The sequence below is a fragment of the Giraffa tippelskirchi genome, chromosome 8 (genome assembly GCF_054371585.1).
Source record: "Giraffa tippelskirchi isolate mGirTip1 chromosome 8, T2T-mGirTip1v1.2.pri, whole genome shotgun sequence".
In the NCBI taxonomy this organism is placed as follows: domain Eukaryota; kingdom Metazoa; phylum Chordata; class Mammalia; order Artiodactyla; family Giraffidae; genus Giraffa; species Giraffa tippelskirchi.
Genome location: NC_137282.1, coordinates 146,233,715 through 146,255,366, shown reverse-complemented (window position 1 = coordinate 146,255,366; position 21,652 = coordinate 146,233,715). Strand labels below are relative to the sequence as shown.

General features: G+C 39.9%; 1 protein-coding gene across 3 annotated transcripts in view; it reads right to left on the bottom strand.

Moving 5' to 3' along the window:
- Positions 1-21,652, bottom strand: part of LOC145518210 (cytidine monophosphate-N-acetylneuraminic acid hydroxylase-like) — a 58,348-nt gene that overhangs the window by 11,213 nt on the left and 25,483 nt on the right. For all 3 annotated transcript variants that reach the window (XM_081522112.1, XM_081522110.1, XM_081522111.1), the window contains 7 exons: positions 19,298-19,407; positions 17,156-17,346; positions 13,842-13,989; positions 13,431-13,512; positions 12,634-12,771; positions 9,746-9,881; positions 3,237-3,377 (listed from right to left, as the gene is read on the bottom strand). In XM_081522112.1, the coding sequence (XP_081378238.1) occupies positions 3,237-3,377; positions 9,746-9,881; positions 12,634-12,771; positions 13,431-13,512; positions 13,842-13,989; positions 17,156-17,346; positions 19,298-19,407 (946 nt within the window). The remainder of the gene's footprint in view (positions 1-3,236; positions 3,378-9,745; positions 9,882-12,633; positions 12,772-13,430; positions 13,513-13,841; positions 13,990-17,155; positions 17,347-19,297; positions 19,408-21,652) is intronic.

Genomic DNA, 21,652 nt, shown 5'->3' with positions numbered 1-21,652 from the left:
AGCCATAGAAGGTGTCCCATAAACATTTGCTGAACATAGGAATGACTTTAGCCTGTCCTTGAGATATACCCAGAATTTTGTGTCTCTAATATATGGTCATCTTTCTGTACTAATCAAAGCTGACAAACAGATGGACAACTCTGCCTGGAAACCCAGTCAGCAATATGGATGGCAGTTCTCTAACATTCCTAAAGCTGCCCATCCAGTGTGAGGATGGATCATCGCATGGGACATGGAAACTCGAATCCTGGCAATAGAACAGATGTGATCAGGATGAGGGAATGGTGATGAGGAAATGGGCACTTGGCTAGTAGAGATTTGGCAACTCTGTGGCACTTCTCAAAACAACACTTTTAGTCCATTGTTTGACCAAAGCTAGAGATGCACTGGTTTTGGTAATAAATTACTTGTCAAATCCTAAAGTTTCTAACTTTCAAATGAACCTCAAATCTGCTTCCTCCACTCCTCGCCTCATTTCAGTTTATAGCCTCACTAATCTCTTGTTCGGAGAAGGCAATGGCACCCCACTCCAGTTCTCTTGCCTGGAAAATCCCATGGACAGAGGAGCCTGGAAGGTTGCAGTCCATGGGGTCGCTAAGAGTCAGACACGACTGAGCGACTTCACTTTCACTTTTCACTTTCATGCATTGGAGAAGGAAATGGCAACCCACTCCAGTGTTCTTGCCTGGAGAATCCCAGGGACAGGGGAGCCTGGTGGGCTGCCGTCTATGGGGTCGCACAGAGTCGGACACGACTGAGGTGACTTAGCAGCAATCTCTTGCTGGATAGAGCCTCAGCCTCTCAGCTGGCCTTCCTGACTCCAGTTCTTCCCACTGTGGCCTCTTCCACATGCTCTTCTGCAAACTGAAATGGGTTTTTTTTTTTAAAACACAACTCAGTAATGTTCCTTCCTCACCTTATAACTTTCTTAAGCTCTCCCTACTCACAGGCAAGTTCCTTGGACTGTTTTGCAAATTCTTTCCAGCCCTGGCCAGACACGGTATTCCTGTCTCACCCTTTCCCTCCCCTTTCACTTACCGCCCCTACACTGGGGTGGATTTGACTTTATGAGGGAAGGACCTCTTCACAGCTGTTTGCCTGTACCTAGTATGATGCCAGGTTTGCAGAAGGAGCTCAGTAAGTCCTTTCTGAATGAATGGCATACTATTCACTTACTCAAAGTAAATACATTTACTAACACAACACTGTAAATCTACTATATTTCAGTAAAAACATTTTTTTAGAAAACAAACAAAAAAACAAAGTATCTGCATTCACCAAACTCATGACATTACTTGCACCTCCCTTCTCCAGCACGTGCCAGAATCTCAATCTCTCTCTCTCTCTCTTAATTACTCTCTGAAACCTCCCCCTGATCTCTAAGGCACAAATGCTTTCCTGGACACATTTACTGTTCTCTCCTGCCCTCTCCTCCCCTCATAAGAAGGCAGAGTTAAGCACTTAGTCTCCCTATATCCCTTACTCTGTGTCTTACAATTGAGAATCCAACAATAATCGACCCTCTTGTTACCCAAAATGCTTTGGTGTGACTTGATGATACAAATGCAGATATCCGGGCTCTGCCTCCTATCTACCCAATCAGAATCTTAGAGGGTGGAACCCAAGGAGCTGCAGTTATCCAAGTGCCTGGAGTTACTCTGATGCACTTTCAAGTTTGAGAATTATTACCATAGGATACATCTGGGGAAATGGAGAGAGAGGAAGGAGAATTCTGCAAATGCCAAACGCCAGGTTCTTGAATGCCCTGCTAAAACCTGAAATAATTAAAAACTTCTCTCACCCCTGATCTAGAGAATACAAACTGCTTTTACCCTTGAGATACCGGGGAGATTCTAAGGAATTTTAAGCAGGGAAGGGGACAGAGTTTTATGTTTAAAAAAGGTATCTTTGGCAGCAAGGCAGAGCAGGGGCTTTCAAACTCCTTGCCTGTGATCCCAGTTAAGAATTCTATTTTACATCAGGACTCCCACATACCATAGGCACCTGTGAGACAAAAGTTTCCTGAAATAATACTATCCCTTGTTATATGTACTTGGGCAATGTACTCAGGTCTATTCGATTTTACTCTACTACATTTTTAAAAAATGCCACTTGTGGTCAATGCCATTGATTTTACAACCCACCAGTGGATTGTGACCAGCACAGGATCAGGATGTGCTAAAGGATGGATCAGAGGAGAGGCTCGGGGCCACTGTGGGAATCTAGGTGAAAAATTGTGATAGGCTAAATTAAAGTCACAATGGAAGAACTATGGTGATGGATTTATGAGAGATTCATGAAGCAGAATTGACTAGATGTGGCAACCAGTTGGGTATGGGAGGTTAGCAAAAGGTCATAATCAGCTGGCTGCACCATTCATGGTAACTTTGCAAAGGTAAGGCCAGTAGAGGGGTGTGCTTTTGGTGTGTCCAGTTTTCCAACACATTTAGTCCATTTCTAAATAAAGGTGATGAACTAACAGTTTCATTTGGCTCAAAACAAGTATTTGTAAGGGGCCTCCCAGAGGCACAGTGGTAAAGCATTCCCTGGGTTGGGACGATCCCCTGGAGAAGGAACTCCAGTATTCTTGCCTGGAAAATTCCACAGGCAGAGGAACCTGGCGGGCTACAGTCCATGGGGCTGCAAAGAATTAGATAAGATGGAGTGACTGAGGACACATGCAAGTCTTTGAAAAACCTGGGCTTGTGACATCGAGGTTAACTTTCCCGAATGGCACTCCCAGTGCGCTGTGTCTTGTTCGATGTACTGTCTGTGGCATTGGCAGTTGGGTAATGTTTATGCTCATATGAAAACTAACTCTCAGGATCATTGTTTTTCACTTTGAGCTGTATCAATTATCCTTCAAAGGAAAAACTTCCTTACGCTTTATCTTCAAGGAAGGTTCTGAGATGAGGAAAACACTTGGGTAACTATTATATAGGATGAGAAAATTATTTATAAGACTGAGAAAAAAATTCAATATTTTATCCCCTAGATTTGAAAGATACTTTTTTAATAGTTTTTTATTTAAATAGTAAGACTTCTATTTAAAAAATTGAAGTGTGGATATTAATGCATGACAAGTTTAGGATGCTACTCAAAAAAAAAACAAAAAATCTTAATATTCTTATGAATACAGACCTACCAAGAGGCCATAAGTATGTCCTTTATTTTCTCACAAAATTGAAAAAAATCCCTGAATCATTTTTATTCTCTATTAAGTATTTAAGCCTAACCTGTCTGTTGGATCCTTTAGCATCCTACCCAGATCAAGAGTGGCTCCAGGTCTTGGCGTCCATGTTAGCACATCAGAATTTTTCTTGATGAGATTGTTGAGTTCATCTGGGTCATTTTTGATGTTTGTTTCTTTAATATACCTGAGAAATAAGGACATTCCCATGTCAGAAAGTTTATTCTCAGTTTAAATTCTGATTAGAACAATGAGAGAATTTTTGTTTCCTCTGCATTCATACTTTCCAATCCACCTTTACTTACCCCAAGAAAAATAAAGACTATATTTGGGCTAATGTTCCTAATTAGGGAAGAGCTATTAGTCAAAGAAGGTTGCATTTATAGTTTGTTTTTAAGTAATAATCACATAGTGATTGGAATTGAAGTTAGATAGAGCGAGACTATTATTAAGAGGTGGGAATAGCACACTCTTATATTTTATTTTTCCCAGTTGTTTAAAAATTGAAGTATAGTTATTTACAATAGTGTGTTAGTTTCAGGTGTATAGAATATCAGTTTGTTTTCTTGTATTTAATATTAATTAAATATGGTGATGGTGATTTAGTTGCTAAGTCATGTCTGACTCTTGTGACCCCATGGACTGTAGCCTGCCAGGCTCCTCTATCCATGGGATTCTCCAGGCAAGAATACTGGAGTGGGTTGCCATTTCCTTCTCCAGGGGATCTTCCCAATCCAGAAATTGAACCCAGGTCTCCTGCACTGCAGGCAGATTCTTTACTGACTGAGCTATAAGGAAAGCCCTTTAATTAAATATATAGATGATCAAATATTATCTGGTATGTAAATACTAAGCAAATAACATGAACTAATTGTTTTTATCTTTACAACCCACTAATGAGATAATGAATATCATCAGATATGCAGATGACACCACCCTTATGGCAGAAAGTGAAGAAGAACTAAAGAGCCTCTTGATGCAAGTGAAAGAGGAGAGTGAAAAAGTTGGCTTAAAGCTCAACGTTCAGAAAACTAAGATCATGGCATCTGGTCCCATCACTTCATGGCAAATAGATGGGGAAACAGTGGAAACAGTATCAGACTTTATTTTTTTGGTCTCCAAAATCACTGCTGATGGTGATTGCAGCCATGAAATTAAAAGACGCTTACTCTTTGGAAGGAAGGTTATGACCAACCTAGATAGCATATTTAAAAGCAGAGACATTACTTTGCCAACAAAGGTCCGTCTAGTCAAGGCTATGGTTTTTCCAGTGGTCATGTATGGATGTGAGAGTTGGATGGTGAAGAAAGCTGAGCGCCGAAGAATTTATGATTTTGAACTGTGGTGTTGAAAAAGACTCTTGAGAGTCCCTTGGACTGCAAGGAGATCCAACCAGTCCATCCTAAAGGAGATCAGTCCTGGGTGTTCCTTGGAAGGACTGATGTTGAAGCTGAAACTCCAATACTTTGGCCACCTCATGCGAAGAGTTGGCTCATTGGAAAAGACCCTAATGCTGGGAAGGATTAGGGGCAGGAGGAGAAGGGGATGACAGAGGATGAGATGGTTGGATGGCATCCCCAACTCGACGGACATGGGTTTGGGTAAACTCCAGGAGCTGGTGATGGACAGGGAGGCCTGGCGTGCTGCAATTCATGGGGTTGCAAAGAGTCGGACACGACTGAGCAACTGAACTGAACTGAGCTGAATGAGATACCTGCCATTATTACTTTCATTTTATACAGAAAGAGACTAAGGATCAGAGGGGCCAGGTGACTTTTCCCAGGTCAGCAGTGTCCATCCAGCTCTCTACCGCCAGAGCAGGGCTTGGCCTTCCCAGGAGGCCACAAGGAGGAGACTCTCCCCAACTTTGGGAGTCAAGTCTGATAAATCTTTCCAAACCCTTCCACCATGTGAGGTTATATTAAAAAAAGACAGGCATCTGTGAACCAGGTAGCAGGCCCTCACTAGACATTAAGTCTGCAAGCACCTTGATTTTAGACTTTCCAGTCTTCAGATGTGTGAGAAATAAATTTCTGTGTTTTATAAGCCCCCTCCCCCCAAAGTCTTTCCATTCAAAACCATTAAAATCCGCTGGTTAGAAAAGAGTATATACATGTCCTCGGTCATAGCCCCTCCTGAGATCTAGTCATTGTGTTATTGATCAGAGCTGAGTATCTCCCAAATTTAGTTCCAAACCACAATCTTTCTGGAAAAGTTCTAAGTCATCAATTTCAATATTATTTGGGAAGGTAATTGTGGTGGTGCTGGAGTCAAAAAAGAGAGATTCAGAGGAACAGGCTTTGTCACTGTACTTCATCAGACATGGGTGACCCAAGCATCTTTGTTAAAGGGAATTTTACTTTCTTGTGCTACAGCTTGGTTACCTAGATCGGATAGATATTTTCAGCCAGATATAAAAACATATGTAAGCATTGCAATTTCATAGCTCCAAGGTGACTTACATTATTTATGATCTTGGGATCAATTTTGCAGACGTGAGTAAAGATGTCTGTCCACCCAAAGATGTCTAACTACTTCCTTCCTGCACACGTGAATGTCCCTCCACTGGCAGAGCTCTCGATTTGAAGCCGTGGTACCACTTTGTCTCATCTTCTTCCTACCTTTCGTCTCAAAATGATTCATTAACTGGTTTCCTTGCCTTCTGAGAAACATGACGCTATCAGATTACTCTTCCTAAAACACAATGTGTGGCGTTTACAAAATTCTTTAACTTCTTTGTCTCCATCTCTAAAATAATAATAAAATTAATACACACCCAGATGCCACCCTCTGAGGGGTATTGTGAGTACCAAGGGTAACATCTGCCAACTACTAATACACAGAAGAATGGCTTGTAATTATTTTAAATGCCAGCATCATGTTAAGTGGTCAAGTGTCCCATCGGTAAGAAACCATCATATCCAGTTCTTCTCCAAGTTCTCACAATGCAACCTCCTTGATATTTCTAGAATCTGAATTCTCTTCTCAGTCTCCAATGTTTTTCATCAGTCCTTTCGAGACTGTTGTAATGATTTTCAAACTGGTCTCCAGGATCGACACTCCTATCTCCCTTCCCACCATACATACAACCTAACCTCCCTGGTGCACATCTGATCATGTCTCTGCTCATTAGACTCCTTTGCCGGGTTCCTCATTCTTAAGGATAAATCCAAGTCATGTGGAGTGGGACACAGTGGTGTTCACTGTCTGGTTCCCTCCGTTCCCTCCTCCCCGCTTCCTCAAACACCTGCCTCAGTCCCCTACACTGAACTGCAGTCACTCATCTCCACATCTTTCTATCATTGTTGGTCAGGGTTTACTCATACTTCAAAACTTTGTTTCAATCGTCCCACATAGTTTCCAATAGTCATTTTCTCACTCCCACCTGTATCCCACTGCCTTCAGAACATACGTGTACCACAGCATTTATCATTTTACGTTATCATTGTTTTGCTCTTCCAAATCTGAAGACAATCATTTCATTCCTGGTTCTCCAGCACCAAGAACATGCTGCTCAATAGACGAATGAATGAATGATGAACAGTATTGATCAAAAGAAATTATTATTTAGCCTGAGACCAGTCTGTCTGAAAATATTTGGAAGATGTGAGACAGCTATATAATATCAACAAGAAGTAATAAAGGGAAAACATCAGCAGTAGGACACATTAATTGATAAGACACATGTAGATATGTCACCCGACAACATAGAACTTCAAAATGAAAGCCGTCAGGTTTTAATGATGAGACACATGAAGCCCAGAAAAGTAAAAAAAAAAAATTGGTCCTAATAAGTGGTAGTAGGGAAGAGCCTAAATTCCATGTACACTTTTTCTCCTATTGTACTCTGAAGCCTCAGTTGATGAGAAATTATGGTCAGTACTTACAGGATTTTGCCATAAAAATGAATCTCAAGGACTATGTCTTTACTACCCGACAAATTTACAGATAAATGTACTCTGAGTAGAATGACAATGCATTACCTATCTGCTTATGGGAAGTCCCTGCCCTTTGTACACAAAATACTCTAGTTACTCATGATAAAGGGGATCTTTATGAAGAGGCACTGGTATTTGCTCATAAAGACACTATTATTGTTAATGGCTGAGTAACTGTATAATGAAACAGATGCTCTATATAACTGACAGAATCTTGTAAAAAAATTAAAACATCTATAAGATTTTAACATTTAAAATAATAAAACTATGCTTCAAGATTTACTAAATGAATAAACTGTATATTTTGTTTCTTTCAAAGGGTTGTGACTCATATAAAACGTGCATATATTAAGATATGCATTGTCTTACAAATATGATCAAAATAAACATATAACTTTAATTAACACGGCTGAGGTGTTAAGAATAACTGTTTAGATTTTTTAATTTTTAACATTACTTAGATCCAATTTTTGGATTGTTTGGGGTGATCACCTCTATGAATTTTAACATATGTGTAGATTTGTGCAACTACCACTGCAGTCAGGATACAGAGCAGTTCTCTCTGCTCTATGTTCTGTTCTCTCAAAACTCCCTCGTGTTGGCCCCTCAAGCTCCCCCCTCAGCCCAGCCCTTGGCAACCACTAATCTGCTCTCCATCCAGTAGTTTTGCCTTTTCTGGAATGTCGCATAAGTGGAATCACACAATTTGTAATCTTTTGAGGCTGACTTCTTTCACTTAGCATGATGCCTTTGAGATTTGTCTATGTTGTTGTGTGTATCAACAGCTATCTATTTTTTATTGCATCTACAGTGTGGATATACTATGGCTTGTTTATCCATTCACCTGTTGAAGGATATTTGAGTTGACCTGGTAATTATGAATAGAACTACTATTAATATTTGTGTGTAGTTTTTGTGTTCAATAAAAGCTTAGTTTCTCTAGGGTAATTACCCATGAATGGAACTTCTGGATTGTATGATAAATGTGTATTTAAAGAAACAGTCAAACTGTTTTCCAGATAGCTGTATCATTTTGAATTCTTAACAGCAATGTCTGAGAAGTCTTATTGTTCTGTATCTTTGTCTTAATTGGATAGTGCTAATCTTTTATTAAATTTTATTAATTTTAATTTTATTCATTTTAATTCTATTAAAATTTTATTCATTTTAATAAATTTCATTAATTTTAATTCTTATTTCATTGCAGTTTAATCTGCATTCTCTAATGGCTAATGATATAGGCACATCATTTCTTATGCCTATTTGCATCAATATATCTTCTTCGGTGAAGTATCTGTTCAAATATTTTGCCCATTTATTATTGAGCTCTTTGCTTCCTTACACTGAATTTTGAAAGTTAATTATAAATTTTAGACACAAATTGTTAATCAGATATATGACTTGTAAACATTTTCTCACAGTCTGCAGTTTGTCATTTTACTCCCTTAGCAGTGTCTTTCACAGAGCAAACATTTAAATTTTGATAAAGCCCAATGTATTAAAATTTTCACTTAACTTATTATGCTTTTGGTGTCATATCTAGGAAGCCTTTGCTTAACCCAAGCTCATGAAGATTTTCTCCTATATATTGCTCTGAAAGTTTCATAGTTTTACATTTACATTTTTATTTATGACCCATTTAGACTTATTTTGGGGGATACAGTGTGGGGTTTACACTGAGGTTCATTTTTTGCATATGAATGTCCAATTGCTCAAATAACATTCATTGAAAAGATTATCCTTTCCCCATTGAACTGTTTTTGTACCTTTGTCAAAAATCAAATGGCTGTATGTAGATAGAGGCATAATAGCTCCTAAAATATTGACATGGTTCTGTGCCATTTGGTTCAGAGCTGCCTCTCTGACTGTCCTTTTTGCTGTCCCAGTCATCTGACCCTCCCCTGGGATCTCCTGGCCCTCTCTCATGACACCAAGCAATCAGAACAGATACCAGGTAATGCTGGATCAGGCCTCGAGACTGCTCCTCCAAACTTCACGTGACCATTAAAATGAAAACCTTCAAACATTCTCAAAGAAAATCACTGGCCTCCAAAAAATACACTTGAAAAACAAGATCTAGAAGTTATGGTGCTGCAAGAGAAATCCTTTCAGACACTCAAAAAATGAGAATATAACTTGATAATGATACAGTCTCTATTCTGAGATATAGTGTGGTGTAGAGAAAAGAGCTCCAGAGCGAAGCATACCAGGATTTATTTCTTGACTCCAGTGTTTCCAGCAGAGTGATCTGGGCAAATCTCTTAGCCTCTGAGTTTCAACCAACTTAAACAGGCATAATGATACCTACCTTACAGGGTCACTGGGAAGACTAAATGACTTGATTAAACGCCCCAGTTCAATTTCTAGTGTATACTGAATACATATAACTTGCCTTTATCCTTTCCAGGATCCTTCTGGACAAAAACCTATCTGGATTAACTTTAGCTGCCAAGCATTGCTTTCACTCGTGCTCTCCGTTCTCAGGCAGCTTGTTAAATAAACTCCAGACTCCTACCAATTACTCTCTCTCATTCCATGTTGTATTCATAACTAAATCATTCATCCCAGAATACATTAACTCATGTGTGAATATGTTATACAAAATGTCCAGCCGTACTTGTCTGATGGGTGGGATTCCACAAAATACCCAGCAAAGGGGCAATAAATTCGGGGTTGTAGGTCCTTCACCAGCCGAGCCTTGTAGTTCAGGAGTTTCTTCCTTTCTGTTTTAATGAACTGGGCTTTCCATTCCTCTGGAATGACAGGGTTTGGATTAGAGTCTCCTCTGTTTAGAAATCACAGAAAACAAAAGCTCTAGTAGAGAAATCTTTCAGGAGATAAAAATTTACAGCTGACTAACTCAGATGTAGACCAAAACTCTTTGTCATTAGTGGTTTTATTTTGCAAATTTCATTTGGTTACTAGGAACACGTTCCTGAACTACCCAAAGACACTGAACCCTCTCCTTGTTTATGGCAATTCATGTGGACCTAGCTGAATACACAGGGTGGCATGTATAGTTGTACCCTGCATGCATGTACATTTTAAGAGCACTGTAATTCTCATATTGCTTAATGCTCTTCTAACATGGAAATGGCTTTGCTATCTGGGTGGATTATAAATGCAAAGCACATTCGTTACACCCTGGGGGTGTGCAGTGTTCAAGGGCCTGGATGTTGGAGTCAGTTAAGACTTAGGGTTAAAATGCAGCTCCACCACTTAAATTCTTTAAGTTTGTTTTCTCCTCTGTGAAATGGAATCGTGATGCCTACCTCACAGTTTGTTCATTTGCTCATTCATTCATTTGTTCAATATTTATTGAGCACCTACTGTGAGCCAAAATAGTTCAAGGCATGGAGAATATAACGATGAACAAGATAAAGCAGTTCCTTGCTCTCATGGAGCAGTCATTCTAGTGAAAGATGCAAATAGTAAATAAGCAAATAAGTTTATTTCAAACAGTGATGACCTAGGAAGAAAGTAAAACAGGACCATGGGATAGAGAGTGGCTGGGGTGAGGAGGGGGTATTAGACAAGGCAGGTAGTGAAGATGACATTGAAGTCATAGAATACAGACAGACATAGAAGAGGAATTGGCCACGGTGTGGAGGTCAGGGGTAATAGCACTTCAGGCAGTGGAAACAGCACATACAAAGACCAGGGCATGGATGTACTTGGTGTATTGAGTCTGAGGAACAAAAAGCAGGCCAGTATGGGCTGACATTGGTCAAGCAATGGGGATACAGGCAGTAAAGGAAGTTGAGAATTTAGGCACGGCCCAGAGCATGTGGGATACTGTGTCAGGGAACTGCTCCTACTGCTACTGCTATGAACATCTTTTGAACACAGACAAGGAGACAGAAAAAAAATAAAAGTTATCCATAAGCTAGACCTGATCACTATTAACATTTAATTATTAATGTTCTGGTAAATTCCGGACCTTCTTAAATATATGTGCACATGCAAACACACACATACACATACTCACATAAGAATGACGTTCCGGGACTTCCTGGGTGGCTCAGTGGTAAAGAATCCTCCTGCTAACGCAGGGGACACAGGTTTGATCCCTGGTCCAGGAAGATCCCACATGCTTTGGAGCAACTAAGTCTGTGCGCCATAACTACTGAGCCAGCACTACTGAGCCCACGAGCTACAACTACTAAGCCAAAGCACCACAACTACTAAGTCCCCATGCCTAGAGCCCATGCTCCGCAACAAGAGAAGCCTCCACAATGAGAAGCCCACGCACCGCAACTAGAGAGTAGCCCCAGCTCGCCGCAACTAGAGAAAGCCCACACACAGCAATGAAGACATAGTACAGCCAAAAATCAAATAAACAAATCTTTAAAAAAAAGGATGGAGTTCTGCTAGCTACCTTTAATAGGTATATGTTGCCTCCCCAGTCACACTGTTAACCCCCTAAGGACAGCACCTCCCCTCTATGTCTCACATGGTGACACATTCTGGGAAGCAATGAATACAGACTTAGAGAAGAAAGGAAGGAACTGTACAAGGCTTTCTTCATATTGCAAGTAGGGCATTTCTGCCACATCATTAAACAGAGATCACTTACGAAACATACGCATTTATTAAGTGAACATATATTAAGCACCTTCAATGCTAGTACTGAGCAAAAGTGTGAACAAAATGTACCGCTTACACACCCTCCCCTATCCCAAACCCAGCACTACACTTAGACCCAGAGCAGAAGTGCTTCTTCCTTGGATTGCACATTTTTTCTAGCTTTGAGATATAACTGATGTGTAATTTTACATAAGTTTAAGGTACACACCATGGTGATTTCATTGCATGCATGCATGCCTAATGATTACCACAATAAAGTTAGCTTACTACCTCCATCACCTCATTACCATTTTTCATGTGTTAGAACACGTAAGATCTGCTCTCTTAGCAACTTTCAAGTATAGAGCACAATGTTGTTAACTATAGTCACTATGCTGTACATCACATCCCCAGAACATATTCACCTTATAACTGGAAGTTTATACTCTTTGACCACTATTTGCCTATTTTCCCTGCTCCCCAGACCCCCGTAACCCCATACTTTAGAGGCGCTTCCTTTGCCCCATCCCTGCCTGGTATGAGCATTCCACCAAGCCAAGGGCATATGCCTACCTCAAGGTGCCCACACTCTATTCTGAACCTCATATGAAGAGCATTTAAGCCTGGATTACCAATGTCAGACTCTTCCTGTTCTGCTCTATGGTCTACATCAGGAATCCAATTGATCCAAATGATTCTTTTTCTTGACTTATCCTGAGATACTCCCTAATCCCGTTAGTGTTTCTTTCATGCCCCATCAGCACACTTTGAGCTGGGAACTTTAGTCTGTAATCTGTGATTTGCAAGTCTGGTTTCCCAGTAAGATTGTAAGCTTCTTGCAGGGAAGAACCATGTTTTAGTTATCTTTGTATTGATTTGAAAAGCATTTAGCAAAGTGCCATGCCTGCTCCCTGGCATCACTTTGATATAAAGTATTACCAGTAAACCTTCCACCACTGAAAGTCATCGGAAAGCCTGATGCTCCTCCAGCAAAATCACTCATCATTAAATCAACCTTCATAGGCAGCCTTCCTCCGTTGGGTCTGGTGCAATCCACTGTATTGAGTATTTTATGACCTGTGGAAAAATTATGTGGCATAAATACTCAAGGTGAAATCTTGAACACCATAGTTTGAAATCCCAGGCCAACAAAATCAAACTCCTCCTGTCTGATTCAGTTGGTTCTGGACGAGGATAATAATCTTGACTCCCCTCCAAGATGATAGATAGACTACTTTCCTTAGTCAACTATCTTCAGATGTTGAGCTCAAATGATGCAGGGGGAAAAATAACCAAATCAACACAAATCTCTCAACCTTTTAGAAATTCCATTTAATGACTGTTGGGGTAAAGCTATCTTCTCACATGAAAAGCAGAAATGTATAATTACATTACATCATACTATGTCAATATGAAAGTAAAACACTTAATAAAGGCAGTTTTGAAGAAGTTACTATAGGGTAAATATAGAGTATCTGTTCCCTTAAGAAAAAAATTTTTGCACCTGTCACCACACAGAGTATGTTACTGCTAATTTTTTCTCTGAGTGACCGATTTTCTGAGATTATCTCAGTGACAGTCCATTTTCCTAAGACAGGGATAGAATATACTGTATCTTATGGAAAATGAAGATGGAAGAAGAAGATGAAGATAGGATGGAACTTTGGATAGCTATCATTATCCTTCCTACCAAGAGTATGTTTCATTTTTCATTGCTGATGAAAATAAGAGAATACCTTTGTATTCCACGATAATGCAAGTGTCCATTTCAGGATGAACGCCATCCATCAAGATCATGAATCGGAGATTTTTGTCTACCTGGAATTTAACAATAAAACCAACAACTGTTTATGTCAGTTTGGCTTTTTGTTCAATATTTGAGTAAATGATCATCTCTTCTAGAAAGAAATCCCTTTTATTCAGAGTTGGATTTATTATCCAGTAAAGTCATACCATTGATTTATGGAGAGAAAAAGCCACCTTTTATTTTAGCTCAAATAGAGATTTATACAGTAATACATACTTACATAGTACTACATATGGAAAAAGTAAGCCATTGTTTCTTCAGTATTAAAGCAACTACCTCACCTAAAATTTACCCCCAGAAAACATGACTGAAAAGTGTGGAAAAAACACTGATATCTGACCTGCTGCCATATTCCAAATGGCACTACATTGATATTAGTCAACTGGACACCACTCTGATTCAGATTCCAAAATACAGGTCTTTCTGTTTTTCCAACATAAATGGGGATATCTGGTCTTCTCCCAGCAAGCTTCTTCAGCGTGGGGTAACTAGGATTAGAAAGACGGGAAGTTTGAAAGGTGAAAAAATTGGATCATCTAGAATAAGAGATAGTTTGCTCCTTACACCAACATGTTGACCAAGAAGCAAGGAACGGAAAAACCATACCCTCCCCAGAGCCCCAAAAATAGAGTTTTTCCTCAAGGTTGACTGTAATAATGAGGGGAATTTCCTAGCAGATTCCTCTTTATTGGGAAAACATATCGTATACCACAGTGTGTACATCAAACCAGGAGTGCAAATTCCATTTTCCATACTGATGCTGCTTTGAGCAAGGGTAGTTCTAACAGAAGGTACAAAGTGGAAAAGTCCGGCTGAAGAGGTTTCTGGTAGGTGAAGGTCTCCAGAATCTTCATTTTTTCTCACCTCTCAACCAGCAGCTCCCAATAAAAGAAAGGTCTTGGTCATAAAACGAGGAGAACCTATGAACTGCCCATCATTAGGGGTGCTTTTTCAACCATCAACAGATTGATAGCCATATGGTGGCATACAGAATGAATTATTCCTCCTTAAAGAGAGTCGGTTTCCAGCTAGGCAAGACAGTAAAATTTAGTGTAGAAGAAAACAACATTCACCATTTGGAGTAATTCCAACTCAGTATACAATTAACCATCTGAGCACTTTTGAACATCTTCACAGATTGTCAACTCTCATTTCTGAGCATTCATTACATAAAAGGATTATATACTACTGTGGGGTTTGGCAAAGCATGAATAATAAACAAAAGATTGTTTAGGTAACTATTACATATCAATCATGGTGTTAGGCATTTTCACTAGTATTTTATTTATGGTGTTTTATTTCTTCTCACCAAAAAAAAAAAGCTCTAGGTTTTTGTTTGTTTTTAATAAATGAGAATACATACTCAGAAATATATGGCTAACAAATAGTAAATTGATTTTCAAATTCAAGTTTTCTGATCCTAAACTTAGTGCTTCTTCTACTAGAAGGCAATTTCAACTTAAATGAATATGCTGTCCAGTTTAAGAATCAGACTTGTGGCTGCTGCTAAGTGGTTTCAGTTGTATCCTTCTCTTTGTGACCCTATGGACTGTGCCTGCCAGGCTCTTCTGTCCATGGGATTCTCCAAGCAAGAATACTGGAGTTGGTTGCCATGCCCTCCTCCAGGGGGTTTTCCACACCCAGAGATCGAAACCGCATCTCTTACATCACCTACATTGGCAGGCGGGTACTTTACCACTAGCACCATCTGGGAAGCCCAATATAATACTCACATATTTACATAACAAATCACATTTGACTAAAGACTGTTTTCTAAAGTACACTGGGCTTTCCCCCTTGTTTCTCCCTTGGTGGCTCAGATGGTAAAAAATGCAGGAGATTGGGGTGCGATCCCTGGGAAGATCCCCTGAAGTAAGAAATAACAAACTACTCCAGTATTCTTGCCTTGAAAATTCCATGAACAGAGGAGCCTGCTGGGCTACAGTCCATGGGGTCGCAGAGTCTGACACAACTGAGTAACTAACACACAGGACCATGGGCATCTTTTAACAGGTACTATAAAGCAATCACTTAGTTTATGTGATACTGTTTTCTCTATACAACCTGCATAAAATTAGTTCCACATGGTGTTATTACACAATGCATGAACCCAGAACTCTCATAATTCTGCAGTTGTACATCTTTGGTTCCAGAAGCTTGCATGGATCAAAGGTATCACGCAGTCCATAGCAGATTTTTAATCTTACCACAATATCCCAGTAGGTGATGTTCAATTTTTGTGTATTGCAGGTAATTTGTTACTAAAGCAGCTAACTACTTAAGTTTTTAGTTTCCTTAAAGAGAAGAGAGAGAACATATTCATGCCTTAGAGATCTCATATGCTTTCAATATACTTTCAATAGAAAAATCAAGGGGCCGGTCAACCAGCAAACATACTTCCCCTCATCATGGACATTTCTATCAAAGAGTGTCCTTCATGTGAACTTTGCCATGTAAAGTCACAGCAAAGAAAAATAAGGTGAAACTGCTTCATGTTAGAACAAGTGGGCAGGGCTGTATGTTTATATTAGCAGCTGAGAAGCTATGACAAAAACTTCTAAATAAGGATGAAGAAGGAGGACCCTGAAATGAAACCAGGGGTTGGAAATCTGACCCCATCTCTTCTGGTAACCGTTCATTTGCAAATGAGTACGGTTTTATAAATTCAAGCTCTTCTTTCTCCTTCCTGTTGATGATCTGGGTTAAGGAAGTTTCAGTTCCTATCCTTAGCATCACACAGCTGTGGTTTCAATGAAGGATCAAGTGGACTCAGGGTTCAAAAGCTGGGAACTCATTGTTGTTGAAATGCTATGGATCAAGAGTTGGCAAACCACAGGGACCTGCTGCTGTAACCTAGGAATGCTTTTTACCTTTTTAAATGGTTGAGAAGGAAATCGAAAGGACAATCCTATCTGGTGACCCATGAAAACTTTATGATATTCACATGTCATTGTCCATAAATCAGATTTATTAGAAGACAATCAGGCTGACTGAGGACCATTTATGGCTGCTCTTGTACTACAATAGCTGAACTAAGTCACTGTAACACCAACCATATGGCTTGTAAAACCGAGAAGAGTTACACCCTGTGTACTGGTTCCTGACATAAAAGTTGAATTGAAAAAGGGAGTTGGCATTGATGATCCTTAAACCTAGACTTTTACCAAGCAGCCTGAGGATGGGATGTGAGAGCGTGGAGGCTTATTAACTTCTGTCTTCCTCCCACAATGGCCCTTTTTGCATTTGTAATGGTATAAAGCATGAAAATACCTTCCCTCATAGCTCAGTCGGTAAAGAATCTGCCTGCAAGGCAGGAGACTCGGGTTCGATTCCTGGGTCAGGAAGATTCCCTGGAGAAAGAAATGGCAAGCCACTCCAGATTCTTGTCTAGAGAATCCCACCAACAGAAGAGGCTGACAGGCTAGAGTCCATGGGGTCGCAAGAGTCGGACACAACTTAGCAACTAAAACACCAAAGCATGAAAACACTTTAAAAATTATGCAGCACAAACACACGCATTTATCCAAGTTAGTTCTCTTCTTACTGAAGAGGCTCCACTGAATCGGCCTCAAATTGAGCAGGGATCTCAAAAGAACCTGAAAACCAGTGATGCCGTTACTGCAGCATTTTGCTTCAGTGCTCGGACTTCATTACCTCAGGTGGTCTGAGTGCATGTGACTGATGTAAATTAGGTCCGCTTGGCACAGCCTCTCCAGCCAATCAGATGGAGGCTCATGTAGTAACCACCATCCTCGGGCAAAAGCAGGACCCGTTAACCAAGGGTCAAACACCATCCTCTTTTCCCCCAGCTTGAGGTCCATGCAGGCATGAGTAAGGTATGTTATCTGTCAGAAGACAGTGAGAATCAGATTACCGAGTCATCATCAGTCAGCAACAATGAACTGGGCTGGTTAGCAGACAAGTCATGCTGGAGAACTTTGCTCCTGAGCATGTTCAGTGAGGTGGGGACCTCTTTATGGAAAACAAGCCCCAGCACACGTCACTGCTTTGTTAGGGAAGAAATGCTCATGGTGGATTTCAGGTGTCAAACCAATTGATTCATCCAGCTCTACTCTATTTAAATTAGCTCCTAAATGCTTATTTACAGTCCGCACTGCAGAATATCTTTTCCATCAGTCCTTCAAAGCACAATTTACAAGGAAAGGCAGTTAGAGATGTGATGGCAGATACTTGGGGATTTAAATGCCAGACTGGCTGGAAATAGCCACTGAATGATTGATGAATGATTCCTGGAGGGTTTGAGGCAGGAGACAGGTGGGCCCTGGCTGGGCAGCTGGAGTCTTTCCCCTGGGGACAGATACTCTAAGACAAAGATAACAGCAGGAAGGAGGAGAAACTGAGCCCTGTCCAGATAAGAGGTACAAAGACCACATGTTCCTCATTCTCAAGGTCAAGGAGACCTTCCAACTACACATGTGCAGAAAGGCTACTCGGAGGTCAAATAGGAAGGGGACACCACCACAGAGCAAGTGATGTGAACCTTCCCGTAAGCCTCCTCACTAGAATCCACCTTGGCTAAGAGATGCAGGTGCACAGATGGGAAGACCCTGAGATGAACCAAACACAACTCAGAACTAGGCAAAGCAAGACGATTGGCCAAAGGAAACCCAAAAGAAATGCCCCATATAAGTGACTTAAAACTACCACGAAGGTGTGACTCTTTCTCTCTGAGCCCGCTATCTATTCACATGTACATCTTTCCTCCTAATAGACACTTTATTTGTTTCACTACTTTCCATCTCTTTGTTGAAATTTATTTCTACAAAGCCAACAAACCAGGGCCTTGTCACAGGTCACTGGCCCTCGTGGTCCAGTGGCTAGGATTCGGCATTCTCACTGCCGCAGCCTGACTTCGATCTCTGGTCGGGGAACTGAGATCTTGCTTCGAGCTGCTGCAGGCGGAGGCCACCAGAGATCGAGCTGGCATAGCCATGCAGCCTGCAGGAACAGGCTTGCGAGACTTTCTCTTCTAACTTACTTGATGACTCACTCAGGGAGTCAGGGTCCTCTGGGAATGGCTATAAACAATTACTTAGAAACTGGCACAGACTCAAGGATTCTAAATTAGTGCTTCACTCCCTTCCTCTGATCTGGCATACCCATAGGACAAAGGAAAACACCCAGCAGCAGAGATGAGGGGGTAGAAACTCCAGGGTGAGAAGCCAAAAGAGAGGTAAGGAGAGGTCAACAAATCAAATTCAAGTGATTATGCCTATTCTGGATAGGGTCCCATTTGTTTCCTCAGAAAAGTAACAGCCCATTTCCACAAGCTTCCCAGGTACATCTGAAAAATTCACTTTGGATTGTTTAATTCTCCCAAACTACCAAAGCATTTCCTCTGGAGGAAACTCTTTTACAGGTAGGAAGTGCACAAGGTTTGTAAAGATCTCAAGGCAACATACAGAGTTAGACAACTGGTCTTCATTTGACAGTGATTTGGAATCAAGGGCAATTTCTGAATTTCTCCCATAGTTTTGCATGACTCTCCTTTGGGACCTCTGCTAAAAGTTTTTCTGCTTTGTTTTGTTTTTTCTGGATATATTACCTTGTAATGTTTGCCAAGTTCTGGGTGTTTCTAAAAACTTGCTCAAGAGTTCAGGGTAACTATACTATATGTCCTAAGTAGCCACATCCAAGAATATTCAAGGTAATAAAATATATATATATATATATATATATGTGTGTGTGTGTGTGTGTGTGTGTGTGTATGTGTATGTATGTATATCTTAGTTTTATTTTTGTTTTTAAGATAATTATAATTTAATGTTTCCTTACCTGCACTTCCCCAAAAGCCAAATCTTCAGGAGATCTGGGCTCTGAATCCCAGGGGTTAGGAGGATTCAGTTCTAGAAGCAAAAGTTCATTTTCGTCACTCTCTTCCACAACTAGAACCAAAGGGGAACAAATCTGAATTAATAACAACAACAAAATGATGTTTAAAAAGCATCACTGAAATGGAAATGTATGGCTCAGGTACTCAGAGTATAAAAATCAAAGGAAATCAGAAACAAAAAGCAATGCTCATTTAGGTCAAGCAATATCTACTGAGATGAGGGCTGAAGACCGACACCCATTTATTTCTTTTATTCATATTATACTTAAGGAGCTCATGGAATCTCAGGTATGTCGGGATACTTTATGTCTTAAGCTGAGTGCTGGACACATGGCGGTTTATTATTTTTATATCTTTTAAATACTGTTTAAGAATTTAATAGAAACACATTAATTAACATTTTCCTAATAAGAGTTATCAACTTATTTAATAGCAAAACACAACTGGCTTTCTTAATAAAATCAGGAATACACAAAGGACATTTAATATCACCATTATTATTAAACTATGTCCTTGAAAATGCAATACAATAAAGATACATTTTATTATTATTTCCAGGCTATATCATTGTTGGAAAACACTGTCATGAAATAGAAAGAGTGCTGGATTTAGAAACGTCAGGGTGCGGATTGTGACTGGGCTGCTTATTATCAACATCCTGGGCTGCAGTTGCCTGATCATAAAATAGAGTTATGACACATACTTCATAGAGTTGTTGTAGGCAGTAAACAATATAAGAGATCCGACAGTGTCCAGCACTATGCCTGGCACAAAAAAAGCATTCAATCAATAATAATATTATGGCAATTATTTTATCTTCAGAGAACAAAGAGTTAAAGAGAAGGCTCAGTATTGACAAGACTATATACTATTAATAACAAATATCAACTCAAAAGTACAAAGTATTATGGGAGATTCTCAGAAAACTGCATTAATATCCACTTGCAAGGATTTTCCTTCTTTAGAATTGTTCTCTTTTAAGAAAAGCAGGAAAAGAAGTGTGTGTGCTCAGTTGCTCCGTTGTGTCTAACTCTTTGTGACCCCATGAACTGTAGCCCACCAGGCTCCTCTGTCCATGGGATTTTCCAGGCAAGAATACTGGAGTGGATTGCTACTTCCTACTCCAGGGGATCTTCCCAACCCAGGGATTGAACCCGTGTTTCCTGTGTCTCCTGCATTGGGAGGTGGATTCTTTACCACTACTGCAACCTGGGAAGCCCCAGTTATTAAGTAACAGTTATTAAACAGCTTTAATATTCTAAGAGAGGATGAAAAAGGAAGGGCTATCTAACAACCGTGCTGTGCAACTGGTTATTTAAGTATTCTAGTTTATTATCTAGTTTATTAAAGACACAATGAGAAGCTTCCAAGTGGCTAAAAATATAATATCAAAGGGAGGACTTCTAAGTTTAATAACAATGGAAACAATTCCAGTGGAAAATCTGAATATATACAAATGTAAGATGAAAGTGTTACCGCCAATGCAAACTGGCAAACACGTTTGGAAAATATATTAGCATCATACTGGAGAAATGAGCTTAATTTAAAACAACAGTGATGCTATTTTTTTATTCAAATGAGAAAAGTATGAAAAACTACGAGTGCCTCAAGCTGGTAAAGTATGAGAAGAAAGGAGGGCTTATTAACTAGTTAGTGGGAACAAAAACTGGGTCATTCTAAAAAATGGACTGTAATGCAATACATATTAAAGAATGGATGAATGAATAATGGACTCATTCATTCATTTAAGACCTCAAGTAAAGAGGACGAGGTTAACCGTATTTTTTAGTTAATGACACATTATATTCAGTCCAGGCAAAGCTACTTACTTACTTATTTATTTACTTATTCCCTTTATCTCTGTTTCCCATTGTTATTTCTCTCTCCTCTCCTACAGGATTATCATTTGAATGCTCGTGCAAAGTATGCATTATATTTTATGTGTGCATTTTAGTTCATATAAATGGTACTGGGCGTCCAGTCTGTTTCTTACTCTTTTGCACTCAATACTCTGTTTTTAAGATTCTTTCATGTTGCCACGTGTATACCTAGTCCACTTCCTCTAACTGTAGGTTAGCATTCTGTGGTTTACCACATTTTACTGATTCACCCTCCTCATGGTGGACCCACAGACTCCACCACAACAAAATTTCTCTGGTGCATACACAGAAGCGAGATTGATGGATCATGGTGTATCATCCATAAACCTCCTCTGACTAGTCACTGTTGGATTATTCTCTAGCATAGCTGCACCAGCCACACCTCCACCACATGCATGAAGATTTTTATATCTTTAT